General features: G+C 58.7%; 3 protein-coding genes across 8 annotated transcripts; 1 reads left to right on the plus strand and 2 right to left on the minus strand.

Annotated features, from left to right (window-relative positions):
- Positions 1 to 6,315: 6,315 nt before the first annotated feature.
- Positions 6,316 to 8,168, minus strand: CUNH2orf81 (chromosome unknown C2orf81 homolog). Its single transcript, XM_070949131.1, has 3 exons — positions 7,944 to 8,168; positions 7,596 to 7,799; positions 6,316 to 7,281 (listed from the first exon to the last, which is right to left on the minus strand). The coding sequence occupies exons 1-3, from the start codon at positions 8,166 to 8,168 to the stop codon at positions 6,316 to 6,318; spliced, it is 1,395 nt and encodes a 464-aa protein (XP_070805232.1).
- A 148-nt stretch (positions 8,169 to 8,316) lies between these two features.
- WDR54 (WD repeat domain 54) lies at positions 8,317 to 11,779 on the plus strand. 2 transcript variants are annotated; one of them, XM_070948536.1, is made up of 9 exons: positions 8,317 to 8,535; positions 8,610 to 8,672; positions 8,762 to 8,828; positions 9,061 to 9,117; positions 9,389 to 9,516; positions 9,731 to 9,831; positions 10,124 to 10,286; positions 10,659 to 10,733; positions 11,081 to 11,779. In XM_070948536.1, the coding sequence occupies exons 1-9, from the start codon at positions 8,317 to 8,319 to the stop codon at positions 11,210 to 11,212; spliced, it is 1,005 nt and encodes a 334-aa protein (XP_070804637.1). In that variant the 3' UTR covers positions 11,213 to 11,779. The 2 variants fall into 2 exon arrangements, with proteins under 2 accessions (XP_070804637.1, XP_070804638.1); XM_070948537.1 differs by having other exon boundaries at positions 11,207 to 11,779.
- A 968-nt stretch (positions 11,780 to 12,747) lies between these two features.
- LOC139320058 (rho-related BTB domain-containing protein 2-like) lies at positions 12,748 to 18,175 on the minus strand. Of its 5 annotated transcripts, none has more exons than XM_070948184.1 (10): positions 18,101 to 18,175; positions 17,168 to 17,375; positions 16,980 to 17,083; positions 16,291 to 16,476; positions 15,179 to 16,095; positions 14,963 to 15,081; positions 14,142 to 14,292; positions 13,896 to 13,984; positions 13,353 to 13,458; positions 12,748 to 13,104 (listed from the first exon to the last, which is right to left on the minus strand). In XM_070948184.1, exons 2-10 carry the CDS (start codon positions 17,357 to 17,359, stop codon positions 12,926 to 12,928), a joined length of 2,043 nt encoding a protein of 680 aa, XP_070804285.1. In that variant the 5' UTR covers positions 17,360 to 17,375; positions 18,101 to 18,175; the 3' UTR covers positions 12,748 to 12,925. The 5 variants fall into 5 exon arrangements, 4 of the variants coding, with proteins under 4 accessions (XP_070804285.1, XP_070804284.1, XP_070804282.1 ...); XM_070948183.1 differs by lacking the exon at positions 18,101 to 18,175 and adding an exon at positions 17,810 to 17,924; XM_070948181.1 differs by lacking the exon at positions 18,101 to 18,175 and having other exon boundaries at positions 17,168 to 17,584.
- Positions 18,176 to 19,472: the final 1,297 nt, after the last annotated feature.

The following is a 19,472-nucleotide window of genomic DNA, read 5'->3' on the forward strand; positions in this document are numbered from 1 at the left end:
TTAGATTTCACGTTCTTACAGTTTCACCATCATCTGAATAAAAAACGAGAAGATAATTACCGATGAAGAAATTATTATGAAAATGTTGGACTGTGCTGAAATGAGTAGATTGACATTTGAAATAAGAGAACAGGAAGATAAACAATACTATTTGATATGGGAGATATTTTATCAATGGTTTGATAAAAAAGTATGGAGATGAGATAGCATATATGAAATGTTTAAATATGTATTTTTAGCTTAAGTAAAGAATAATTATTATATTTATTTATTTATTTATTATATTTATTATATTATATGAGGAGATTTGGAGAATTGTAAGCATGAAATGATTTTAACCGATTGAGATGCTGTCTATAATTGTTTGTAAGGATGATATTTTTATGTTATTGTTGTGGTTTTTTTTATTTTTTTTATTTTATTTTTAATCTAAAATAAAACCTTTTTCAAAAAAAAACAAAAAACTTTTTATTCATGCCCACCATGGCCACACACCCCGGCCTTCCAAGGTCAAATACAACCCTGATGTGGCCCTCAATGAAATTGAGTTTGAACAACTCTGATCTAGAGGAAGAAGCCCACTTGCCCCAGACATAAAGTCCTAGGTCTTTTGGCTAGAAACTCTTTGTTAACAGTGCAAATGATTGTTTCAGCAAATACTGGAACAGGGGCTGTTAGCCATAAAACAGGGGAGCTGAAAAATATCCTTGGTAACCTAAAATAGTCAAAACAAATTCCAAGGCCAAGCTATGGGAAAGAGAAAATAAAGGAAATTACTGTACAGGCAATGACTTGCAGCTGTGAGGGAGTGGAGCTGGCCAAGGCAGAGAACACAGCTGGAGAATTTGTGGCAATTCCTATGTTTTACAACCGGATTACTTATTTATTACAAACCTACGTGGCAAACAGAATAAAAACACAAAGCAACCAACAATGAGACTTAAGAGGACATGCTTCAGGCTAGCCGTGGGGTGCCCCTTTTTTCAACCTTTGAGGTGCCAAATCTATCATCAAGACTCTGTGGCTCCAAATTCCTAGGAATTAGAGATAAGCATCCTGGGTTCTCCCATTTTACCTTTGATAATGAATAGAATGGGATACTTCTGAAGAGCTTATGAGCCAAGTCTGGGTCTTTAAGTTTATTTCATATGGTGTAGCAAAATGCAGCATGGGGCATAAAATTCACAGAGGGTCTTCAAAGATGAATATATTGTTCTTCAATAGCTAGAAAGCCATAGTGCAGCACTGAAGGAGGAGGGAGCCGAGCTGCCAAGTTTCCTCTTCAAGGGCAGGAGGTAAAAACCTCCCAAGAGAAGAAGGTCAAGGCAGAGCAACAGAGCCAGACCTGGGGGGGGGGAGGGAAGGGAGGCAGGATATGAGGCCCTCCCAAGGAAAGCAAACGGGGAGGGGTGGGGCTGGGGAGATGTGAAATGTGTCTTACCTGCCTTGTAGCTCTGTCGCGTGTCTCGCCGTTGTCTGCAGGCAAACACGTAGGGTAAAAAAAACCTTGTGAGTTCAATCAAACTTCTTGAATTTGTGAGAAGTTTGGTTTTACCCTACAACGTGTTTGCCTGCAGACAACGGTGAGACATGCGACAGAGCTGCAAGGCAGGTAAGACGCACATCTTGCGTTTCCCCGGCCCCACCCCTCCCCACCTGCCACCCCCAAATTGCATCCAATTTGGGCAGGGGCAGGAAGCCCTACCATGCCCAGCAAGAGGGGGAGAAGAAACTGCAAGAGGAGCCCCATCATGCTCCACGCATCTCGCTTCTCCCCCGCCCTACCTGCCATCCCCCTCGACAAAGAGACAGTGGGAAAGGGCAAAAGCCAGGCTGCTTTACGGTACCATTGGGGTGCGTGGAGCCATCTTACCTGCCTTGCAGCTCCGTTGCGTGTCGCCGTTGTCTGCAGGCAAACACGTAGGGTAAAAAAAACCTCACGAGTGTCAGGGTTCCAAGGAACACTCCTAACGAAATAAAGCTCTGAGGCCTGAGGTTCCTCAAAGTTCCAATTTATTAGAGATGTCATGTTGACACATCTGGGAAAACCCGAATCTGAAAGCTTCCCGATTTTCCACACCCAGCTGACAGTTCACAGCCCTGCCCCACAGCCACAAGTTCGTCACATTGTCCAATCAACTCTTCACACTCAACTGGATACAATCTTCAGGCAGTCTCCATCAGATGCAGGCAAAAGTCCTTGAATACGGAATGTTGTTATGACTAACTTTCTATCGCTCCAACAACCCCCTCCCAACTTCCCCAGCTAAAATATGTGGCAGTTAAGAAGCAAAAAAGAAAATTGTCTTCCAAAACTGACAGCAAGTTCAAACTTCTTGAACTCGCGAGGTTTGATTTTACCCTACGTGTTTGCCTGCAGACAACAGCGAGACACGCGACAGGGCTGCAAGGCAGGTAAGATACGTGTCTCGCATCTCCCTGGCCCCTGGCGAGGGGTGGGGGGAGAAGAGACAGCAAGAGAAGCGAGCCCCATCTTGCTCCATGCATCTTGCTTCTCCCCCTGCCCCATATGCCACCCCCCTCGATAAAGAGCCGGGTGCTGTGGAAAAGGGAGCTGGGTGGGCGCAGGCTTTGGGCATTTGGGTCTGCCGGGGGTCGCCCAGCAGAGAGGTAGGAGCGGGGCGGGAGTTTGCAGGTGAGGGGGATGGATGGATGGCAGGCGGGCAAGTGCCAAGAACCCTGGGGAGATTCCCACTTTTGGTTGCCCCAGCGAACAGCTGACGAGCATGTGTCTGACTCAGCAGAAGCCATGAGGTGGCCATGCTCGCTGTCTCCTGCATCCCAAAAATAATAAGACCACCCCCCCCCCGCGGATAAGACCAAGCCCTTATTTCGGGGTTCAAAAAAATATGACAGGGTCTTATTTTCGGGGAAACACAGTATAAGCTAGGTGGCATTGATCTAGAAGATGACCCTCACTTTGATAAGGAACTAGGTGTATTTATCTCTGACGATTTATGCTGACTTTATGCGTTGCTAAAAAAGCATTATAGAGTTGTAAACTTAATTTTGTGAAACTTTTTTTCTGGAAACATTGTATTGCTAATTAGAGCTTATAAAACCTATGCTAGACCAATTTTAGAGTATTGTTCAACAGTTCAGAATCCCCAATATACATCTGACATCAGTACAATCGAGCGGGTTCAGAAGTACTTCACGAGAAAAGTCTTGCACTTTTCTGTACACAATAGAATTCCTTATGGTACTAGGCTCGAAATTCTCGGTTTGGATAATTTAGAACTGCATCACTTGTGGTCAGACCTAGGTATTGCATACAAAATTATATAGTAGTTTTACCTGTAAATGACTTTTTCTATTTTAATCACAATAAGCGCACAAACAACCGTTTTAAACTCAGTGTAAATCGTTCTAAACTTGACTGTAAAAATATGATTTCTGTAATAGAGTTGTCGAAGTCTGGAATGCCCTACCTGATTCAGTTCTCAGAGCTACAAATTTTCAGTTTCAGTCACAAATTGATAAATTGAAGTCACAAATTACTTCATACTTAAGTGGTCAGTAGAGGGCAGTGGTGGGTTCCTCCCGGTTCGGTCCGGTTCTGCCGAGCCAGTAGCGGTGACGATATGACATCACCGAACCGGTTCTGCCCCCTCCGCCCTCCCACCCCCCCACGTTATTCTTACCTTTTATTTGGTCCCACCCCCAATCTATTGCTGCCTCCTGAGTCTCAGCTGATGACTAGAGGAAAAAAAACAGTTTAAACTCTTGCCGTGGGGCTTCAAAGGGCCGTCCTACAGCTGATCAGTGTTAAAAGCAAACAAATGAGTCAGGTCGTAAGTGCGAGGACTGGTCGTAAGTGCAAGGACCTTCCAGAAATGACTCTGACCAGCTAGCCACGCCCACCTAGTCACATGACCTCCAAGCCACACCCACAAAATAACCCACAGAACCGGTAGTAAAAAAATTTAGAACCCACCCGTGGTAGAGGGGGCGTGCATAAGGGCACTAACATGCCTATCGTCCCGGTCATTGTATTTTTATTCTCTTATTCTTCACGTTTTTGTTTGACAAATTCCAATAAATCAATCAATCAATCCAAAGGGATTCTTTCTGAGTTGAGGTGCCGAAAGGGGGGACTGCAGGGTCTGCCCCGAAGCACTTCATCCTTAAAGAGATTGGATCTGAGACAGGCTGGAAGAGGCACCATGTGCTTGGCTGCTTCAACAGGGATGGAATCACATGAAGTGTTAATACCACTTTATAAGGCCTTGATAAGGCCACATTTGGAATCCTGCATCCAGTTTTGGTCGCCACGATGTAAAAAAGATGTTGAGACTCTGGAAAGAGTGTAGAGAAGAGCAACAAAGATGATCAGGGGGCTGGAGGCTAAAACATATAAGAAAGTTGAAGGAATTGGATGAATGAATGTCATTTTACAACATCTACTTGAAAAGTAAAGCTGAGTTAGCACTATATGTTGCCTTTACTGATTTCAGAGTTGCATTTGATTTTATTTCTAGATCTAGGATGTGTGGAACTTGGAAAAAAACACTGTATATACACACTGGTTCTACTAATGTGCAAACATTATGAAAATTCTGCATTAGAAGTTTAACGCAATATGCAGGAAAATCACAGCTAAGAAATCCCTATCAGCAGTGGGGTTAGGCATCCCTTCCTCTTTTGTTATTGAACCCGTATTCTGACTATCTTGGGTGAAATTACCTTACACAGGCATCCTCTAGTAAAACAACCTGTGAGATACCACAGCACAGGGGTGTTGAAATACTCTTTATCACAACCACCAACTCATTTAAAACAAACTTTGTGTGGTCTGTTTGTTATGAGGAGGTGCTTGTTTGGCTAATTTAGAATTTGCAGCTCAGACACTGAAGCAGGGAGACATTACAGGAGGTGCTGGGACAACACCTCCTATAATTATTAAAATGCTCCCAATTAGTTACTAACAGCACCAGGGTCCTTCCCCAATTGGCCACAGTGAGCCCAAATAGCAGGGACAGAACTCCACTCACAAAGGGGTTATTTTCTCAATGGCTCTCTGACCCTCCACACCCAGAGTGGCTGAGGTTGCATAAGGAGGAGGCTGAAGGGTCTGGCAGGTATTGGGCACCTGCCACAACAAAAGAGGGGAACAACTGTCCAGTTGGTGTTAAAGCAGAAAGTTTGTTATCTCACAACTTGCAAGTGTAAATAGGGAGAGCTGGCTTCACTAAGAGCTTCTCTTTTAGGTCTTAATTCAAAATGTAGTTCAATCGCAGGACACAGTAAAGATCAGCTATTCTAAAATCTTGGTATTTTTGGTATATTTGGGGAGACTGTTTTATTCCTCTGGGAAGTGTGGGGGATTTCTTGGGATTACACTCTTTTGTTCAAAACGCCACACAATCTTTTTATTGTTCTGGAGGACATTATTTATACCCAAAAAGTATTTTCAGCAAAGGTTTGTGCATAGCTTTTACTTGGTGCCAGTGTAAGCCCATCTCGCTACTTTGAGAGGGAGGGAGGGAGAGAGAGAGCGCACCACTGAGAACTACCCAGGAACACAGGGAGCTGCTGGAAACCTCCACCCGGCTCTACAAGCTAATCTGAGGAAGCCAGGCAGGGGCTGCTTGGTTTGGGTGATCTCATATCATGGCTCTTCTGGGGTGGCCCTTTGCAGGACTCTGCTGAACAGGTCGGCCACTAGCAGCCTCTGCCCAACACCCCCACCCCCTTAAAGCCTAGAGCCACGAGAGCCAGAAAATGCTCTAGGATGGCCCGAATCTGATACAAGGCCATCCCCACCCACCAAAGCTCCCTGGACAACTTTGCCCAGAAATCTCTGTGCAATTTCCTTTTTTCCTCTTGCCCCCATAGGCTTCAGTGTTATTTTGACTATCTTTCCAATAAAAATGACCGCGCCCTTCGCTGCCTCTCTCACCCTCCTCAGTAAGAGGGGAGAAGCACCCTTCCATGGCCCCATCAGGCGATTATGCAGTCCAGTCAACCCTGAAGGACCTTTCGAAGGGCAGCAAGCACCTCCCGGGGGGGGCAGGGGGGGCTTTTTCAGTTGAGATGCAACTATGTGCTGGCCAATTCCTCTACTGCAAAGTGGGGGGGGGAGGGACACTGGTTCCACACAGAACACCTCCCTTCTGCAAGGTAACCACAGAAGACAAGTGGGTGGGTGGGGGAATCGTCTCCCCAAATCGCTTCCTTTCATTATCAGCCAGAGTCAGGGCTTCGTAGAAAAGCCACAGGTGTGAGTGTGTCACATCCATTTTATTTCAGGACAGTGTGAGGCTGGGATGTGTCCAGTGAACACCCTGATCCTCATCCCAGCACAGCTTTGGGGCACAAATGTGGCAGAAGTTGTGGCTCCTGAAAGAAGGGCCCTTTGGCCCTGCTGGGAAAGGGCCCACCTGCTTCCTTGGCATCTTCTGCAGGCCGCAAGCATGCGCCACTACCGCCACGGTGGAGGCTCACTCCCGGGGCGAGGTCAACTGTCTCCACCAACAAGGTGGGCTTGACCAACACAAAGCGGGTGGGCTCGAGGGTCTTTCCTGCTGGAAGAGGAGAACAGGCCACCTGCTCCAGGCGGGCCTTCTGCCTTGCCTTCATGGGGTCCTCCGGCTCTACCTGAGCCTGGAGGATGCTTTGATCTACGGGGGCCCGCTTGACAGGGCCACTCGGGGGACGGTGCTGCTTGCAGCGGCCCGAGACCATCTTCAGGGTTTCCTGGCGCCTCGACTCAACATCAGGATCCACCACTTCCACGGTGGGCTTTATCCACCGCTTAGGCAAGCGGGCTGGCTCCAGGTGAGGCACCAGTGTGACGTTGCCCATCTCGTCGTAGAAAACATCCTTGATGTTGGGAGGGCGGCCCATCTGGATGCGGAGGAGGTTGCTGCACGAGGAAGGCAGTAGGGGCTGCCTGCTGCCCAGCAGGGAGCTCACCTCCAGGGGGCCGTGGGGCAACTTCCGCCAAAGCAGCTCCTTCTTGGAGATGTTCTTGGCACTGCCATCCAATCTGGCCGAGTGCTGGGCTACCAGGAGCGGCTGGCAGGACGGCCTGCTTTTGAAGGAGCGCCCGGGAAAGGCAGCCATGGGCCCTTGGGCAGCCCGGCCCTTGGGCAGCCCCCTCCTCGTCTGGGGCTTGGGAGGCTTGACTTCCAGCAGGGAGGGTGCCTGGGGTACTTCCTCTCCCCACTGGAGGGGCATCTCAGCCTGAGTGGTTTCCTCCCCTGGCAGCTCCTCGAGGGCAGGCGCTTCCTCCTCTGGCACTTTGACTGCAGGAACCTGGAGGAAAGGGAGAAGCAGGGGAGTGCTGAGCGCCTGAGTGCGGTGGGTTCAAGGCTGCTTTAGCGTCAGAAGGAGAGACGCGGCCTTTCTATCAAGGAAGCAGCTTTCAGCTGAGGTTGCCTCCCAGCACTTCCTAGCTTAGGGCTCTGGGTTGAGAGCCTCCCGCTTCCCTTCGCTGCCGCCGTGGCAAGACCGGGGAAGCCGCCCGACCCGAAGCCTCCCAGCCTGGCCGGGCCGGGCCGAGCCTCCGTCGGAGCGCCCTCCGCTCGGCTCCCTTCGGCCCGGCTCTAGCCGGCTGCGCCGCGCCCTACCTCCCACTCCGGGCTGGGCACGGTCTGCAGCACCGGCACGGAGCCCTGGGCCCAGGAGTCGGGGACGGCGGCGGACGGCTCCTCGTCCTCCTGCCAGGCCGGGTCCGCAGCCACGTCGCTCTCGCCCGCGTCCCGCACCAGGAAGCGCCACTCCACGATCTGCAGCATCGCCTCCCGCGCCTGGGCGATCACGTAGGGCACGCACTGCGGGCGTGGGGGGCAGGGGGTCAGCGTCGGGGGGGCTCGGGAAGCGCCCCTCCCGCGGAGCAGAGGGACGCGGGGGGCGCCTCTTCCCCCCCCCACGGTGGGGCTGGGGCTGGGGCTGCGGGGGGGGGGAAACGGGCCGACCTGCCGGGCCAGGTAGACCTTGTAGCACTCGCCCAGCACCAGCTCCAGCAGCGCCGCCAGCACGTCGCCCGCCACGTCCTCCGCCTCCTCGAAGGCCAGCAGCGACAGCCACTCGCCCTCCGACAGCCGGCCCGGCACGATCTCCACCTGCGGCACCGGCACCGTGGGCGGCCGGGACCGCTCCGCGCGGGACTTGGCCTGGGCCACGCGGTCGCGGGACGCCATCCCGGAGCCTCGCCGCCCCCCGGACGCCCCGCCCCGCCCCTCCCCGCGACGCCGTCGCCGGGCAACCGCCCCTCCCGCGCGCGTCCCCGGCAACGGCCGCCCCGCCCCGCCCCTCCGCGCCTGCGCGTCGTCCGGGCCAGCGGCGGCGATGTACCGGCGAGAGCGGGGCCTGGCGCTGCGCGGGAGCAGCCTGGCGCTCTACAACAACCTGGCCGTCCTGCCGCTGCCCGCCAAGCGACTCACCTACTTCGCCAGCGTGCACGGCGCCTCGGTCGGGCTGCTCAGCGTCGCGGCGGACGGGCCGGGCTGCGCGCACCGCCAGCTGCAGGCCCGCGAGGGCGGCCTCGGGCCCCCCATCGTCACGCAGGTCGGCAGGGGGCCGGGGGGGGGCCGGGGGGCCGGGAGAGGGGGGCCCCCGCTAGAAACGCTGCCCTCTTGCAGGCGGCCTGGTGCGCGCTGCCCTCGCGGACGCTGCTGGTGCTGGCCTCGTGGAAGGGCATCCAGGTGAGCCCCGGCGGGAGGGAGGGAGGGGGGGCGAGGGAGCGGGAGGGGGGAGACCTGCGCCCAACCGGCCCCTCCGCCTCTCCCGGCAGATGTACGAGCCCGACGGCTCCGCCATGGTCTATTGGCACGCGCTGGACGGCATGGAGGCCTCGGCAGGTACCCTCCCCGGGGTCGGGGGGCGCCGGCCCCGCCCAAGCACGGAGCCCCCGGGACACCCCCCGCTGGCCGTGCACGCCCCAGAAGCGCGCCCGGGTGCGGCCCCTCGGAATCCCTGGGGTGCTGCTCCCCGGGGGCCTCCCTGGGCCCTGGAGCTGTCCGAAGAAAGCTTCGGTGGGAGCAGAGGGGGCGCTTTCTCCCTGCCCGCTCATCTCCGCCTTCTGCCCCCCAGGGATGCTGCTGTTTGCCCGGGGGATTGCAGGGACAGGACTGCACTTTGTGTGTGTAGGTGAGCAAGGCAGGGACCGGCGGGGCCCCTGGACGTGGCTGGGAGGGGGGGGCACAGCCTAGTTGTGCAAGGGCCAGAAAAGGAGGGTTCAGGCTGCAGCCGTCTGGCGGGGCTGGTTGGGGTCCACGGCTGATGCCAGCCCCCGAGGTACTCCTTGAAAGTGGCACGTGGGGGGCATTGTGGCCAGGAGGGTCCCTCATTGCGCAGCGTGAGCCTGCTGGTGCCTCTGTAGAGACGGGGAGGGGCAGCCTGATCCACATCCCCCTTGTAGGGACATCCACCGGTTCAGTCCTCGTCTTTGACGTCCCCGCCAAAGGCACCAACATCACGCTGAGCGAAGTCCTTGAGCAGCACAACAGCCCCATCACAGACATCGGCGCAGAGCTCTGTGAGCAGCCGGTAAGGCCAGGCTGAGCCCACAGACTCACTCTGGGCTGCCTCCTCTGAGCCTGGGGGGGGGGGGTAGCAGCACTCAGCCCTTTAGCCGCCCCCCCCCCCCCCCGTCGTGTGGCTGTCTGGGTCCCTCTGGCCACCAGGGAGCTGTTCAGGCCGGCTTTCAAGAGACCGCATGCCCAGGGCCTGCAACGGCAGTCCTGTCTTTCCCCTGCTGCAGGAGGGAGCTGCGGATCTGGTGACGGCGGACGACTCTGGAGCATTGTGCGTTTGGGGCTCTGGAGAGACCTTCAGGCTGATCACCAAAATCCCGGCTTCTGAGTACGGACCGGGGGGGGAGGAGCAAGGGGTGGGCAGGTGGAAGTTCTGCGCGGCAACAAGGCCAGGTTGCTATGTGGAGCTCAGGGTGGCTGCTCGGAACGGGGTGGAAGGCGAAACCCCGCTCTCCTCGCAGGGAAACCGGCCATGCTCTGGGCTGCAAAGGTGAGGCAGCGACATCCCCCACCCACCCCCTCGCTGCGGGTTTTGCTCAGTCCGCTGAAGGTTGTGGGACATTGCCCTCCGTCTGCCTCTGAGCTCCAGCAGGGCCTGATCCCTCCCCTTCGCGCCCCAGCTGCACCTGCTCCTCCGTGAAGCTGTGGAATGGGGTCATTGCAGCCGGCTATGGGAATGGGCAGATTCGCCTGTATGAAGCGGCGCATGGGACCCTGAGAGCCCAAGTCAGTGCTCACGCCCGCTGGATCTACGCCCTGGACCTGGCCCCGCTCTCAGGGAAGGTGAGCCCGTCGCCATGGGGGAGGGGCAAGCCAGAGTTTGGCACCGGTCAGCTTCCCTTGGTCTTGACCCCAACCTTCAAGGCATGACTGTGCCTTAGCTGCTGCATGCTCACACCTGGGCTCTTTGGCACAGGTGGCAGGCAGGCTCTGCAGAGCTGGTGGAGGTGCTTCACCCCATGGGCAAATGCTTATGTGCAGGTCAGCACAATCACAGCCTGCCTGGGTGCACTTGGCCCAGCTAGGACCCCTTCTGGCAGCTTTGACACTCCTGGAAGGGTCGCCTCCTGTGGGAAGGGTCTCCAATCCAGGGCTGCAAAGCCAGAATCTCCCCCTCCTCCGTTGAGACCTTGTCTGTGTCTTTCTCCTGCCCAGCTGCTGTCTGCCGCTGAGGACTCCTTTGTGCGGGTCTGGGGACTGAGCCACAGTGTGGACACAGAGAGCCTGGAGGTGAGTGAGCCCAAGGGCCATTCGGTTGAGAGGGTGGAAAATGCCCGTCTTTCAGAGGGCGTTTCTGCATTCCTAGGCAGCTCCTCTTGCTTCACTCTCCAGGAAAAGCTTGGTGGTCCCCTTACCAAGCTGGAACGGCCCCACCTTGCCCCAGGCCTGGCTGGGACAAAGAATGCCGGCTGAAGGTCTCTGGGCCTGGGGGTCACCCCGGGGAGACCTGGCAGTGATTCTGCATGGGAGCCTCGGGACAGATTCCCTCCGGTCAGGCCACTCCGGGCTTCCCAGTGCAATGGCGCTCGGGGAGGGGGGGCAGGAATGTCTGAAAGGGACCCACCTGTTTCCCTCAGATCGAGCATTGCCATACAGAGTGTGTGACCGATACCCAGATTTGTGGTGCCCGCTTCTGTAACCCAGAGGGCACTGCCTTCGCCATCACGGGCTTCGAGCTGAACGAGATCATCCTGTACCACCAGGTGTAGCCCTTCGGGTGGAAAGCAGTTGTGATGAAGCCAGCTTGGCCAGAAGGCACATGAAGGGAGCTCCTGCCTCACCCCTCACCCCCCCCCCCCGTCTGAAAATGCCGCCCCCAAAGACTCTTCATTCTTTTGGGCCAAGCAGGCTTTCCCTGGGGTTCCTGGCACATCCGGTGCCAAGGCGTCTCCTTTGGCCCAATAGCTCAGGGTGCCCCCTCTGCCAGGGAGAATCCCACCCGCAATGGAGTTTGAAGCAGGGAGGCCCATCCGGTCCTTCCTCGGCTGAGAGGAGAGCCGGCTGGCGCCTTGTTTCCACTGGTTCATCTCTGCAGGCCGACTGTCTCGCACCTCCAGGGCTGAGGGGCAGCTCGGCCGAGTCTGCAGCAGAGTCCTTCCTTGGGGAAATGCCAGTGCAGTCCCAGAACAACCTGGGGTGGCTTTGTGGATCTTGGCCAGAAGGTCCTCCTGCCCTGCCTGGGTTTGTTTAGGCTCCACATAGCTCGGTTGCTTTTTTAGCGTTTCAGAGCAAGCGGCCAAATTGTCTCTTTTCCTGATGAATAAATCTAGTTATGTTTGGCTGACAAGATAGAACGTCTGGTGCTGTTGCCTTTTTTTAAAAGTGATTTCCTGCATGCAGCGGCGGGAGTGCCTGCGGAGCTGATCACCTCCTGATCCTTCTAGGTTGCCAGTTAGGAACCCTAACCCAAACCCACCATCCTGCCCCCAGTTGTGGGGTGTGGCCCACGGAGAGCAGCAGAAACACAGGGTGGCTCATTTGCCCCGAGGCCTCTAAATTATGGAACCAAGCAGCACTGTCACCCACACCCCCCCCCCCATGTCCTCCACAGGCCAGGGAGGTGCCCCCACCCCCGTCCCAGGAGAGGTATTGGCAGACTCCGGGATGCACAATACAAAAGGCTCTTTATTAAAGATTCCAAACAGCCCAACAGCAAAATGTATAAGAAATGGGGGCTAGCCCAGCTCACAGTGGTTATGCAGATGCACGCAGGCCACGAGGGGCCTAGGGGCATCAAAGCCCTTCGGTCCGGGGTGGGAAGGTCACATTGGCCCACCCCCCAAGTCAGTTTGTGCTTGGCTTACATGTTGCGAAAAAAATGGTAGAAAAAAGTGAAAAAGGTTTAAAAACTGCAGCTCTGCAGGCTCTCCCCCCCCCCCTTTGCTAAAATTATTGGCAGCAATTTCCCTTAATGCACCAGGCAGGAGGGGCAAGAAGGAAGAGTGGATGCTCCCACCCCAAGGAAAGGCCAATTCTGGGCAGAGGCTGCCTGGTGCCCGAGGCGCAGCCTCAAAGCCTCTCTGCATTGCCCCCTTCCCACGGACAAGGAAGAGGGAGCCCTTTCTACAGCTAGTGCCCCCCCCCAACTAAGGGGCTCTAGCTCCTCTGCTCATGCACCCCCCCGCCTCCCAAAATCCACCCACCAATCCCCTTCCACAGCACGTAGACACACCACAAACCCCCCTCTTTTTCCTCCATCCCCTGCACGTCCACTCCCCCCCCCCCGAATACTGCCAAGGTCAGAGGTAGCAACCGATGCTGGGCCCCTGCCCACCCCCCAGGTAAAGGCATGGCAGCCGCGGCAAGAGGCACAGAGCTGTGGGTGGAGAGGCAGCTAGTAGACAAGGCAGAGGCGCCTCTCCCCAGCAAAGGCACCAGCAGTAGGGCGGCCCCCTCCCTCCCCCCGGTGGGTGGGACCCTGCTCAGGAGACATGGCTGGGCTGGTGGGGGCGCCAGAAGCACCACTTGCTGCGCGGATGCTGCTTGCGGAGGGCCTCCTCCTCCTCCTGTGCCCGCTCCTTCTGCATGCGCAGGTAGCGGTCCTCCTCCTTCAGGTACCAGATGGGGGGCCAGCGGTGGCTCTCGAAGTGGGCCCTGTTCTCTGGGGAGAAGCCAGGCCCGGCAGGCGTCAGCTGCTGCTGCTGCTCAAGGGGAGGGCCTGAAATGCAAACTCTGAGGACGGGAGCCAGGCCGCCCTTAAGGCAGCCCCCCACCCTGCCCCAGTTCCTCCCTGGCGTGCAGACCGGGATGGATCTGGGCCGAAGGAGGCAGAAAGCAGGTGGAAGCAAGGAGGCACCCAAGTGGCAACAGGTCCCCGGAGCTGCTCCCTCCCTTTGACTGCAGGCTTACCGGGAGACAGGGCCTTCATCTCACGGGGGAACCGGCGGCAAACACTGTTGTAGTTGGTGCAGATGTAGTGAAGACACCAGGCGGCCAGTTGGAGAGCATTATGGAACTGCAGGGAGGAGCATGGTCAGGCCGCCCAAGCCCTGATGCCACCTCCCTGCCTGGGGAAATTCATAGCCCCAAAAGTCACTGGACCAGGGGGTGGGGGTGGGGATCTGGCCTACTTCTGACTTGTGGCAAAGGCATTGGGCTAGACACTGGGCGATGGTGAGTTCTAGTCCCACCTTAGGCATGAAAGCCGGGTTGGGGGACTTTGGGCCAGTCACTCACTCTCTCAGCTCAACCCACCTCACAGGATTATTGTGAGAAAAAGAGGAAGAGGAAGGACTCTTCACTTGTTCACCCCTTGAACTTTTAATACAAATAATAAAGGTGGGATTAAAAAATCTAAAACTTAAAACATCTAAACTTGCAGGAAGCCTCTCCTCCACTCAGGTTTCCTGCCAGGGCTAAGGCAGCAGCCGGTCTGGTGAGGTTGCACCATACCTGTGTCATTTCCAGGTAGAGGATCACCTGGGCATCGATTTCCACCTGCTGAAGGCTGGCACGCACCAGCTCATCCACTGCATACTGCTCTGGGAAGGAGAGGAAGAGATGCCATTCAGGGCGGAGCGGTCTTTCTTGCAACCCCGTGGATCACCCGTTTCCCTGCCCGTGCTTGGCAGCTGCTGTGCCACCCTTGGTGCCCGGAAGGCTTGTGGCCTCCCAGAGGGGAGCCCCACAGCGACTCACCAGTCAGGGCCTGCAGGCGGGTCAGGCAGAGGCGGTTGGTGAGCACCAGCAACTCCATAGCGTCCAGGTCTGGGCTGGGCACAAAGAGCTCCGTGTACAGGAACTCCAGCACAGCCCGAAGGCAGGCACAGTTGGTGCCTGGCAGGGAGACCTGGGGATGGCAGAGTGGGAGCTCAGGGAGGGTTCTGCCCACCCTTCGCCTCCAGGAGCTGCTCCTGGCAATGCGGGAGGAATTCCTCTTGAAGCACAAAACTGCAGGCTCCATGGTCCACAGCAAGTGCGGGGGAGGGAGGCAGTGCTGAGGAGGAAGTTGGCAGATTGGGGAGGAGGTTGGCCTTGTCCCCTGACCCTTTTTCCAGAGGTCCCACAGTGTTTGGGGGGAGGAATGGTGAGGCTGGTTGGCTGTCCCAGAAACCAGGGGGGGTACCAGGGCCCTTCCTGCTCCTCTGCCGGACACTGGGCCTGGCCCAACAGGGTCAGCTGCCGAGCCGAGAACCAAGCTAGGAAGACTCACAGGCAGGCAAGCTCTGGCCAGTCATCTTTTTCAATTATCCCCAAGAAAGAGGGAGGGGAAGGCCCTGTGGTCTCATGCCACCTTGGAGCCCCCTTATCCCTACCACATGACGGGGGTCTCTAGGGGCCAAGCTGGGGCTTCCATGCACCCAGGCAGGGAAGACACTCCTCGCACCTAGGAGAGACCGTTGACACCCCCCCCCAGGAGCCCCCCAACGGCACATGCACGGCAGCTGAGGCTGCCCCCCAACCGTAGCAGGGGGAGTCCTTCCTCCCTTATAAGGTGGCAGCAGGGCTACCCGCCTCACCTCAGCAGCACAGCTCTCCCGGAAGGTGCCCCCAAACATGGCCACCATGAAGTCACAGCCTGCGAGCAGAAGGGGCTTGTGCGCTGGCACCGAGCCATCATCAACCAGGAACACCACATCTGCAGGGGAGGGGGGGGGACACAGAAGGGAGATCAGTCCTGGGGAGGGGGCTACCTATGGGAGCTGCTCTCCAGCCTCCCTGCTCCTCTCTGCTACCTGCGAAGGAGCCTTTGCTCAGGCACTCCTTGATCCGGTTGGCCCGGCGCACATGGAAGGCCTTGGTGATCTCGCAGTTCATGAAGCTCTCCTTGTTGAGAACGTTGGCCACCATCATGCGCAAGTCGAAGACCTCCAGCAGCTCAGCCATGGCAGCCACCTGCATGAGGCTGGCCTGGGACTGATCCAGGCACCCAGTGTACAGGTACTCCAGCACCACCTTGAAAGGGCCCTCCTGCACTGGTTCATCCAGGTACACGGCTGTCATCGGCTTCTCCTGCTGCGTGACGGGATCCCGCACCATCTCCCGCTGCACATCAACAATGCCCCGGCTCCAGCCAGAGACCGGGCGAGGCATCCGAGCGGCGCACAGTGGCTCGTCACTCTGAGAGGGCCGCAGTGGCACAGCCCGCGTGGCTGTGGCCAGGCATCCCTGGTCTGCTGCATCCAAACTCTTTGTCCGCCCGGCGGGCTCCTTCCCACCAGCCGGCTCATCCCCCAAGTCCAGCGTGAAGAGGTCGTAGAATCGGGAGCAGGCTGTGGCCAGGTAGACTCTGTGTGCAAACAGCTGGTGGCCTCCTGGTAAGCGGAAGACCACATCGGCACAAAGGGGCTCGTGGAAGAGAGCGCCAGGTCCCCGGCCTTCCCCAGCAGCTGGCTCAGGGATGTGGATGATAGGCGGGAGAGGCTTGGGTGGCAGGAAGGGGGCCTGCAGCAGTGGCCGCTGTGTCTTCTTCAGGTGAGATTTCCAGAACTGGAGATGGCGGCGGGAGATAAGGGCAGCCCGAATTGCATTGTCGAAGACGTCCTTGATGCCAAATTGGGCCACGACACTCGTCTCATAGTATGGGATGCCCAGTTCCTTGGCTACCTCATGCCCGCACTCGGGGGGCAGGATGTCTGAAGGTTTAATGGGTCTGAAATAAAGCAGGAGTGTATGCCAATTAGCAAGGAATGGCCGGGAAGGCTCCTGTAAGGGCAGACTAACCCAACTGTGGCAGAGAGTGGAGGCCCCCCTAGGAACAGGCAGGAACCAATCTAGGATGGGGGGCTGACCACACCTGCCAGCCCCCCCAGAATGAGTGGCCTCAGACGGCGGGACGGGGCCCTACTTGGCCAAGGGACGGCGCGCCCGGTTCACTGCCTCAAGGTCTGCATAGCGCAGGTCCAGCTGGCAGCCCACCAGCACGATGGGGGTACGCGGGCAGAAGTGCTTGATTTCTGGGTACCACATGGTCTTCACATGCCGCAGCGAGTTGGGGTTGGCCAAGGAGAAGCAGAGCACCACCACATCGGATCTGTCAAGAAAAAGATGGGGAGTGGGGGAGACGGCATCAGGCGGATGACATCCTCCCCCAGTGTCACTGAGTCTACCAGCCCTTGAGGGAGAGAGGCAGGGGCCGCAAAGAAGGGCAGGCCAAGGCCAAGATGGAGGGCTGGCTCTATTCCTCCGCAGCCCCACCAGCGCCCCAGACTCTTCTTCTTTCCTGGGCCCCACCTGGACCGCCCCCCTCCCCAACACTGGAGAATGGAGGGATTCCTGCAGCTAATTCCGTCAGGCACATCCTTCTCTGGGGAGGCCAGGAGCAACAGAGACCCCCCCCACCGTCCCCCAGAAGGGACGGGAAACCACCTAGACTGCAGCAGCCAGCAGGCTCTCTGGGGTGCTGAAGGGCCTGGGCAGTCCCTCCGGAGAGCTGCCTTGCTGCCTCCCAGCAGCCGCCCCGCGCCGGACGGGGCCATCGGGAAGCGGACCTTTTCGGCGGGAGGGGCGCCCGGGGCTGCGAATGAGGACCCTCACCTGCCGTAGGCGAACCGCCGATCCTTGTGGTGGTCCCCGAAGGTGTCCCAGAGGCGCAGGGAGATGCTGACCTCGTCCACCACGTCGCGGGAGCGCTCCAGCACCTGGGGAGCGCCGAGGGGTCAGGCGGCGGGGCGGGGAAGCCCCCCGCCCGCCCTCCCGCCCTCCCTCCGCCGGCCGGGGCTCACCTCCTGGCACACGCGGTACTGGTCGATGGCCCAGACGGTGGGCACGTGCGTGGCCAGCAGCTGGTACTGGGTGAGCGTGGCGTTGCAGGCCCGCGCGCAGATGAGCCGCGTCTTGCCCACCGCGTTGTCGCCCACCACCACGCACTTGATGGTCTCGACGTTGGGGCGCTCGTAGTCCAGGTCAATATCCATGGGGGCGCCGCCGTCGCTGAGGGGGAAGGCCGGGCTCAGGCCGGGGAGGGCGCGGCCGGGACGCTCCCCCGCCGCTACTGGCCGGGCCCGCCCTTTACGGGCCCCGGGGAGGCGGCCGAGACCCTTCCCCGCCCCGGGGGGCGCCGGCATCCCGGCCGCCGCATCCCATCGCCTCCCCGAGCCTCTCGGCCGGCCGCCGCCGCCGCCGCGCCCCCCGCGCCCGGTGCCCCGCCGCCGCGCCCATCGCCGCCTCCCGCCCGGCTGCCCCGCGGCGCCGCCCCGCCAATCGGCGCCCGGCCGCGCCCCCCTCCGTCCGAACAAAGGAGGCGGCGGGGGGCCCGCGCGGCGCAGCGCCACGCGCCCCGCCCCCGAACCGCCCCCCACGTGACGGGCCCCCGCGGGCGGGGCGGGGCTGGGAGGGGCCGCGCAAACAGCCCGGCCGGAGGGTACCTTGTGCGGGGCCGGACCGCTTGGCAGGCGCGCCGCGGGAGAAGGGCGGGTGCGTCGGCCGGAGGGCGCTCTGCACATGGTCTTGGGCACGCCGCTCGTCCGCAGCTCTTCCCCGCCAAAGCCCGGCCGGCAGAGAGCGCCCAGGCGGCCCGTCGGCCTCATGCCACTCGGGCTCCGCTACAACGGAGGGGAGAGCGCCGCCTTCAGGGCCCCGCCGAGCGGCTCAACCCCCGCGGAGTCCCCGCGGAGCCGCTGCGCCCCCAGTGCGACCGTCCGCCCGCGCCCCTTCACCTTCGCTGCGGCCCCGGCCGGCCCCGGCCACCGGGCTCTCCGCCCCGCTGGCTCCGACGCGGCCCCTCGGCTTCCACTTAGCGGCGCTCCGGGTCTCTCGGGGCGGAGGCAGCGCTGCGGCCGACCCCTCCGGGCGGGCCTTCCGACGGGCGGGGCGCAGAGCTGGCCCCGCTCACGCTACGGCTGCCCCGGGGCCGCAGGGAAGCCGGGAGGAACGGCGCGATTTTGGCGTCTCCTGCTCTGGCCCGGAGAGGAACCCGCCGAGCAGTTCCGCTTCCTTCCCCGGGGCCGCTTGCTGAGCTCTGCGGCTCTGGGTCAGAGCCCGGCCGTGGATTTGAGCGCTCTCGGAGCGGGAGCGGGACTCGGCCTTGGAGCCCGTGGGCGCCCGGCGCCTCCGCGATTTTGACTGGGGGCGGTCGGGGTCCCCCCAGAGCCCTGAGCAGTTGGCTAGCCGGTGGGGAGATCGGACTGCTGGGCTCGGTGGAGGCAGCATTGGGGGTTCTTGGAGGGCGTCCCCCAACCCGAGTTTCCCCAGGGTTTCTGACAAGCCAACAAAACCTGAAAAGCAGCGAGCCGAGGGGCGGGGGTTTTGAGACGGCCAAGGTGCACAGGTGGGCTTCTTGAATTAAGAGCAAGGGATTGCTGGGAATCCCCCTCCACAAAGGTCCCGTGTGGCTTTTCAACCTCCAAGCCAAAACAGCCAGGCACCCAAACCCAGCCCAGCAGGAGCGGCCTGGAGGTTGGGAGGAGGGGTCCCCAGGGCCTCCCCAGATCCAGGCTTTCCAGTCCTTCCGCTGCTCCCCAGTTCTGCCAGCCTTCTGGAGGCCTCTCTGGCAGCCTCACCAAGGGCCCTTCCCTGCGGCCGAGAGGCAGCTCCAAGCCAAGGCCCCTGGCTGGCCAGGGAGATCCCCTGAGGTCCCAGGGAGCAGCTGCGGCTGAGGAGCCCCCCCCCACCTGTCTTACCTTCTGGCTTGCTTTGGTTCCATGTAGACCCCCAGCCAGCCCAGCTGGATTACTGTCCACTAGTTTTGGTTTTCATCTGTTTGCTTTGAAAACCACTTGCTTTTCCCCCAGCCCAGAGTGCGTGGGGCATCTCTTCTTTGTTCAGGGTGGGCATTTCTGGCCCACCTGGGAGCGTTTGATGCCCTTCCGTCCTTCGGAAGGCTTTAAGAACTGGGTTCTTGCCTTGGCATTGGAAAGTTAATGGGGCCCACCTGGAGGTCGGTGTGGTCGATTTAGATTCTGCAGGGTGGCCTTTCCCTTTGATCTTTTTTCTTGTCTCCTCCTCCTTTATATGTGGTGCTACGGTGTTGCCCCAGCGTTGATCGCAAGATGGGCAAGCAGCTAAAGGTCTGTGGTCAAGAGAAGCCCT

Source organism: Pituophis catenifer, unplaced genomic scaffold (genome assembly GCF_029215685.1).
Source record: "Pituophis catenifer annectens isolate HBS135680 unplaced genomic scaffold, rPitCat1.0.hap2 SCAF_8, whole genome shotgun sequence".
NCBI lineage: Eukaryota > Metazoa > Chordata > Lepidosauria > Squamata > Colubridae > Pituophis > Pituophis catenifer.

What these genes read in the sequence shown, in the direction of transcription:
- CUNH2orf81 (XM_070949131.1), bottom strand. Translation starts at nt 8,168, where the DNA reads ATGGCGTCCCGCGACCGCGTGGCCCAGGCCAAGTCCCGCGCGGAGCGG. An exon ending in AGGTCTACCTGGCCCGGCAG is followed by an intron (nt 7,800 to 7,943) that starts GTCGGCCCGTTT and finishes CCACGCCCGCAG; the next exon opens with TGCGTGCCCTACGTGATCGC. An exon ending in TGCCCAGCCCGGAGTGGGAG is followed by an intron (nt 7,282 to 7,595) that starts GTAGGGCGCGGC and finishes CCTTTCCTCCAG; the next exon opens with GTTCCTGCAGTCAAAGTGCC.
- WDR54 (XM_070948536.1), top strand. Translation starts at nt 8,317, where the DNA reads ATGTACCGGCGAGAGCGGGGCCTGGCGCTGCGCGGGAGCAGCCTGGCG. An exon ending in ACCAAAATCCCGGCTTCTGA is followed by an intron (nt 9,832 to 10,123) that starts GTACGGACCGGG and finishes TTCGCGCCCCAG; the next exon opens with CTGCACCTGCTCCTCCGTGA. An exon ending in TGGACACAGAGAGCCTGGAG is followed by an intron (nt 10,734 to 11,080) that starts GTGAGTGAGCCC and finishes TGTTTCCCTCAG; the next exon opens with ATCGAGCATTGCCATACAGA.
- LOC139320058 (XM_070948181.1), bottom strand. Translation starts at nt 17,509, where the DNA reads ATGCCGGCGCCCCCCGGGGCGGGGAAGGGTCTCGGCCGCCTCCCCGGG. An exon ending in GGGAGAGCTGTGCTGCTGAG is followed by an intron (nt 14,293 to 14,962) that starts GTGAGGCGGGTA and finishes TGCCATCCCCAG; the next exon opens with GTCTCCCTGCCAGGCACCAA. An exon ending in TCTACCTGGAAATGACACAG is followed by an intron (nt 13,459 to 13,895) that starts GTATGGTGCAAC and finishes TCCTCCCTGCAG; the next exon opens with TTCCATAATGCTCTCCAACT.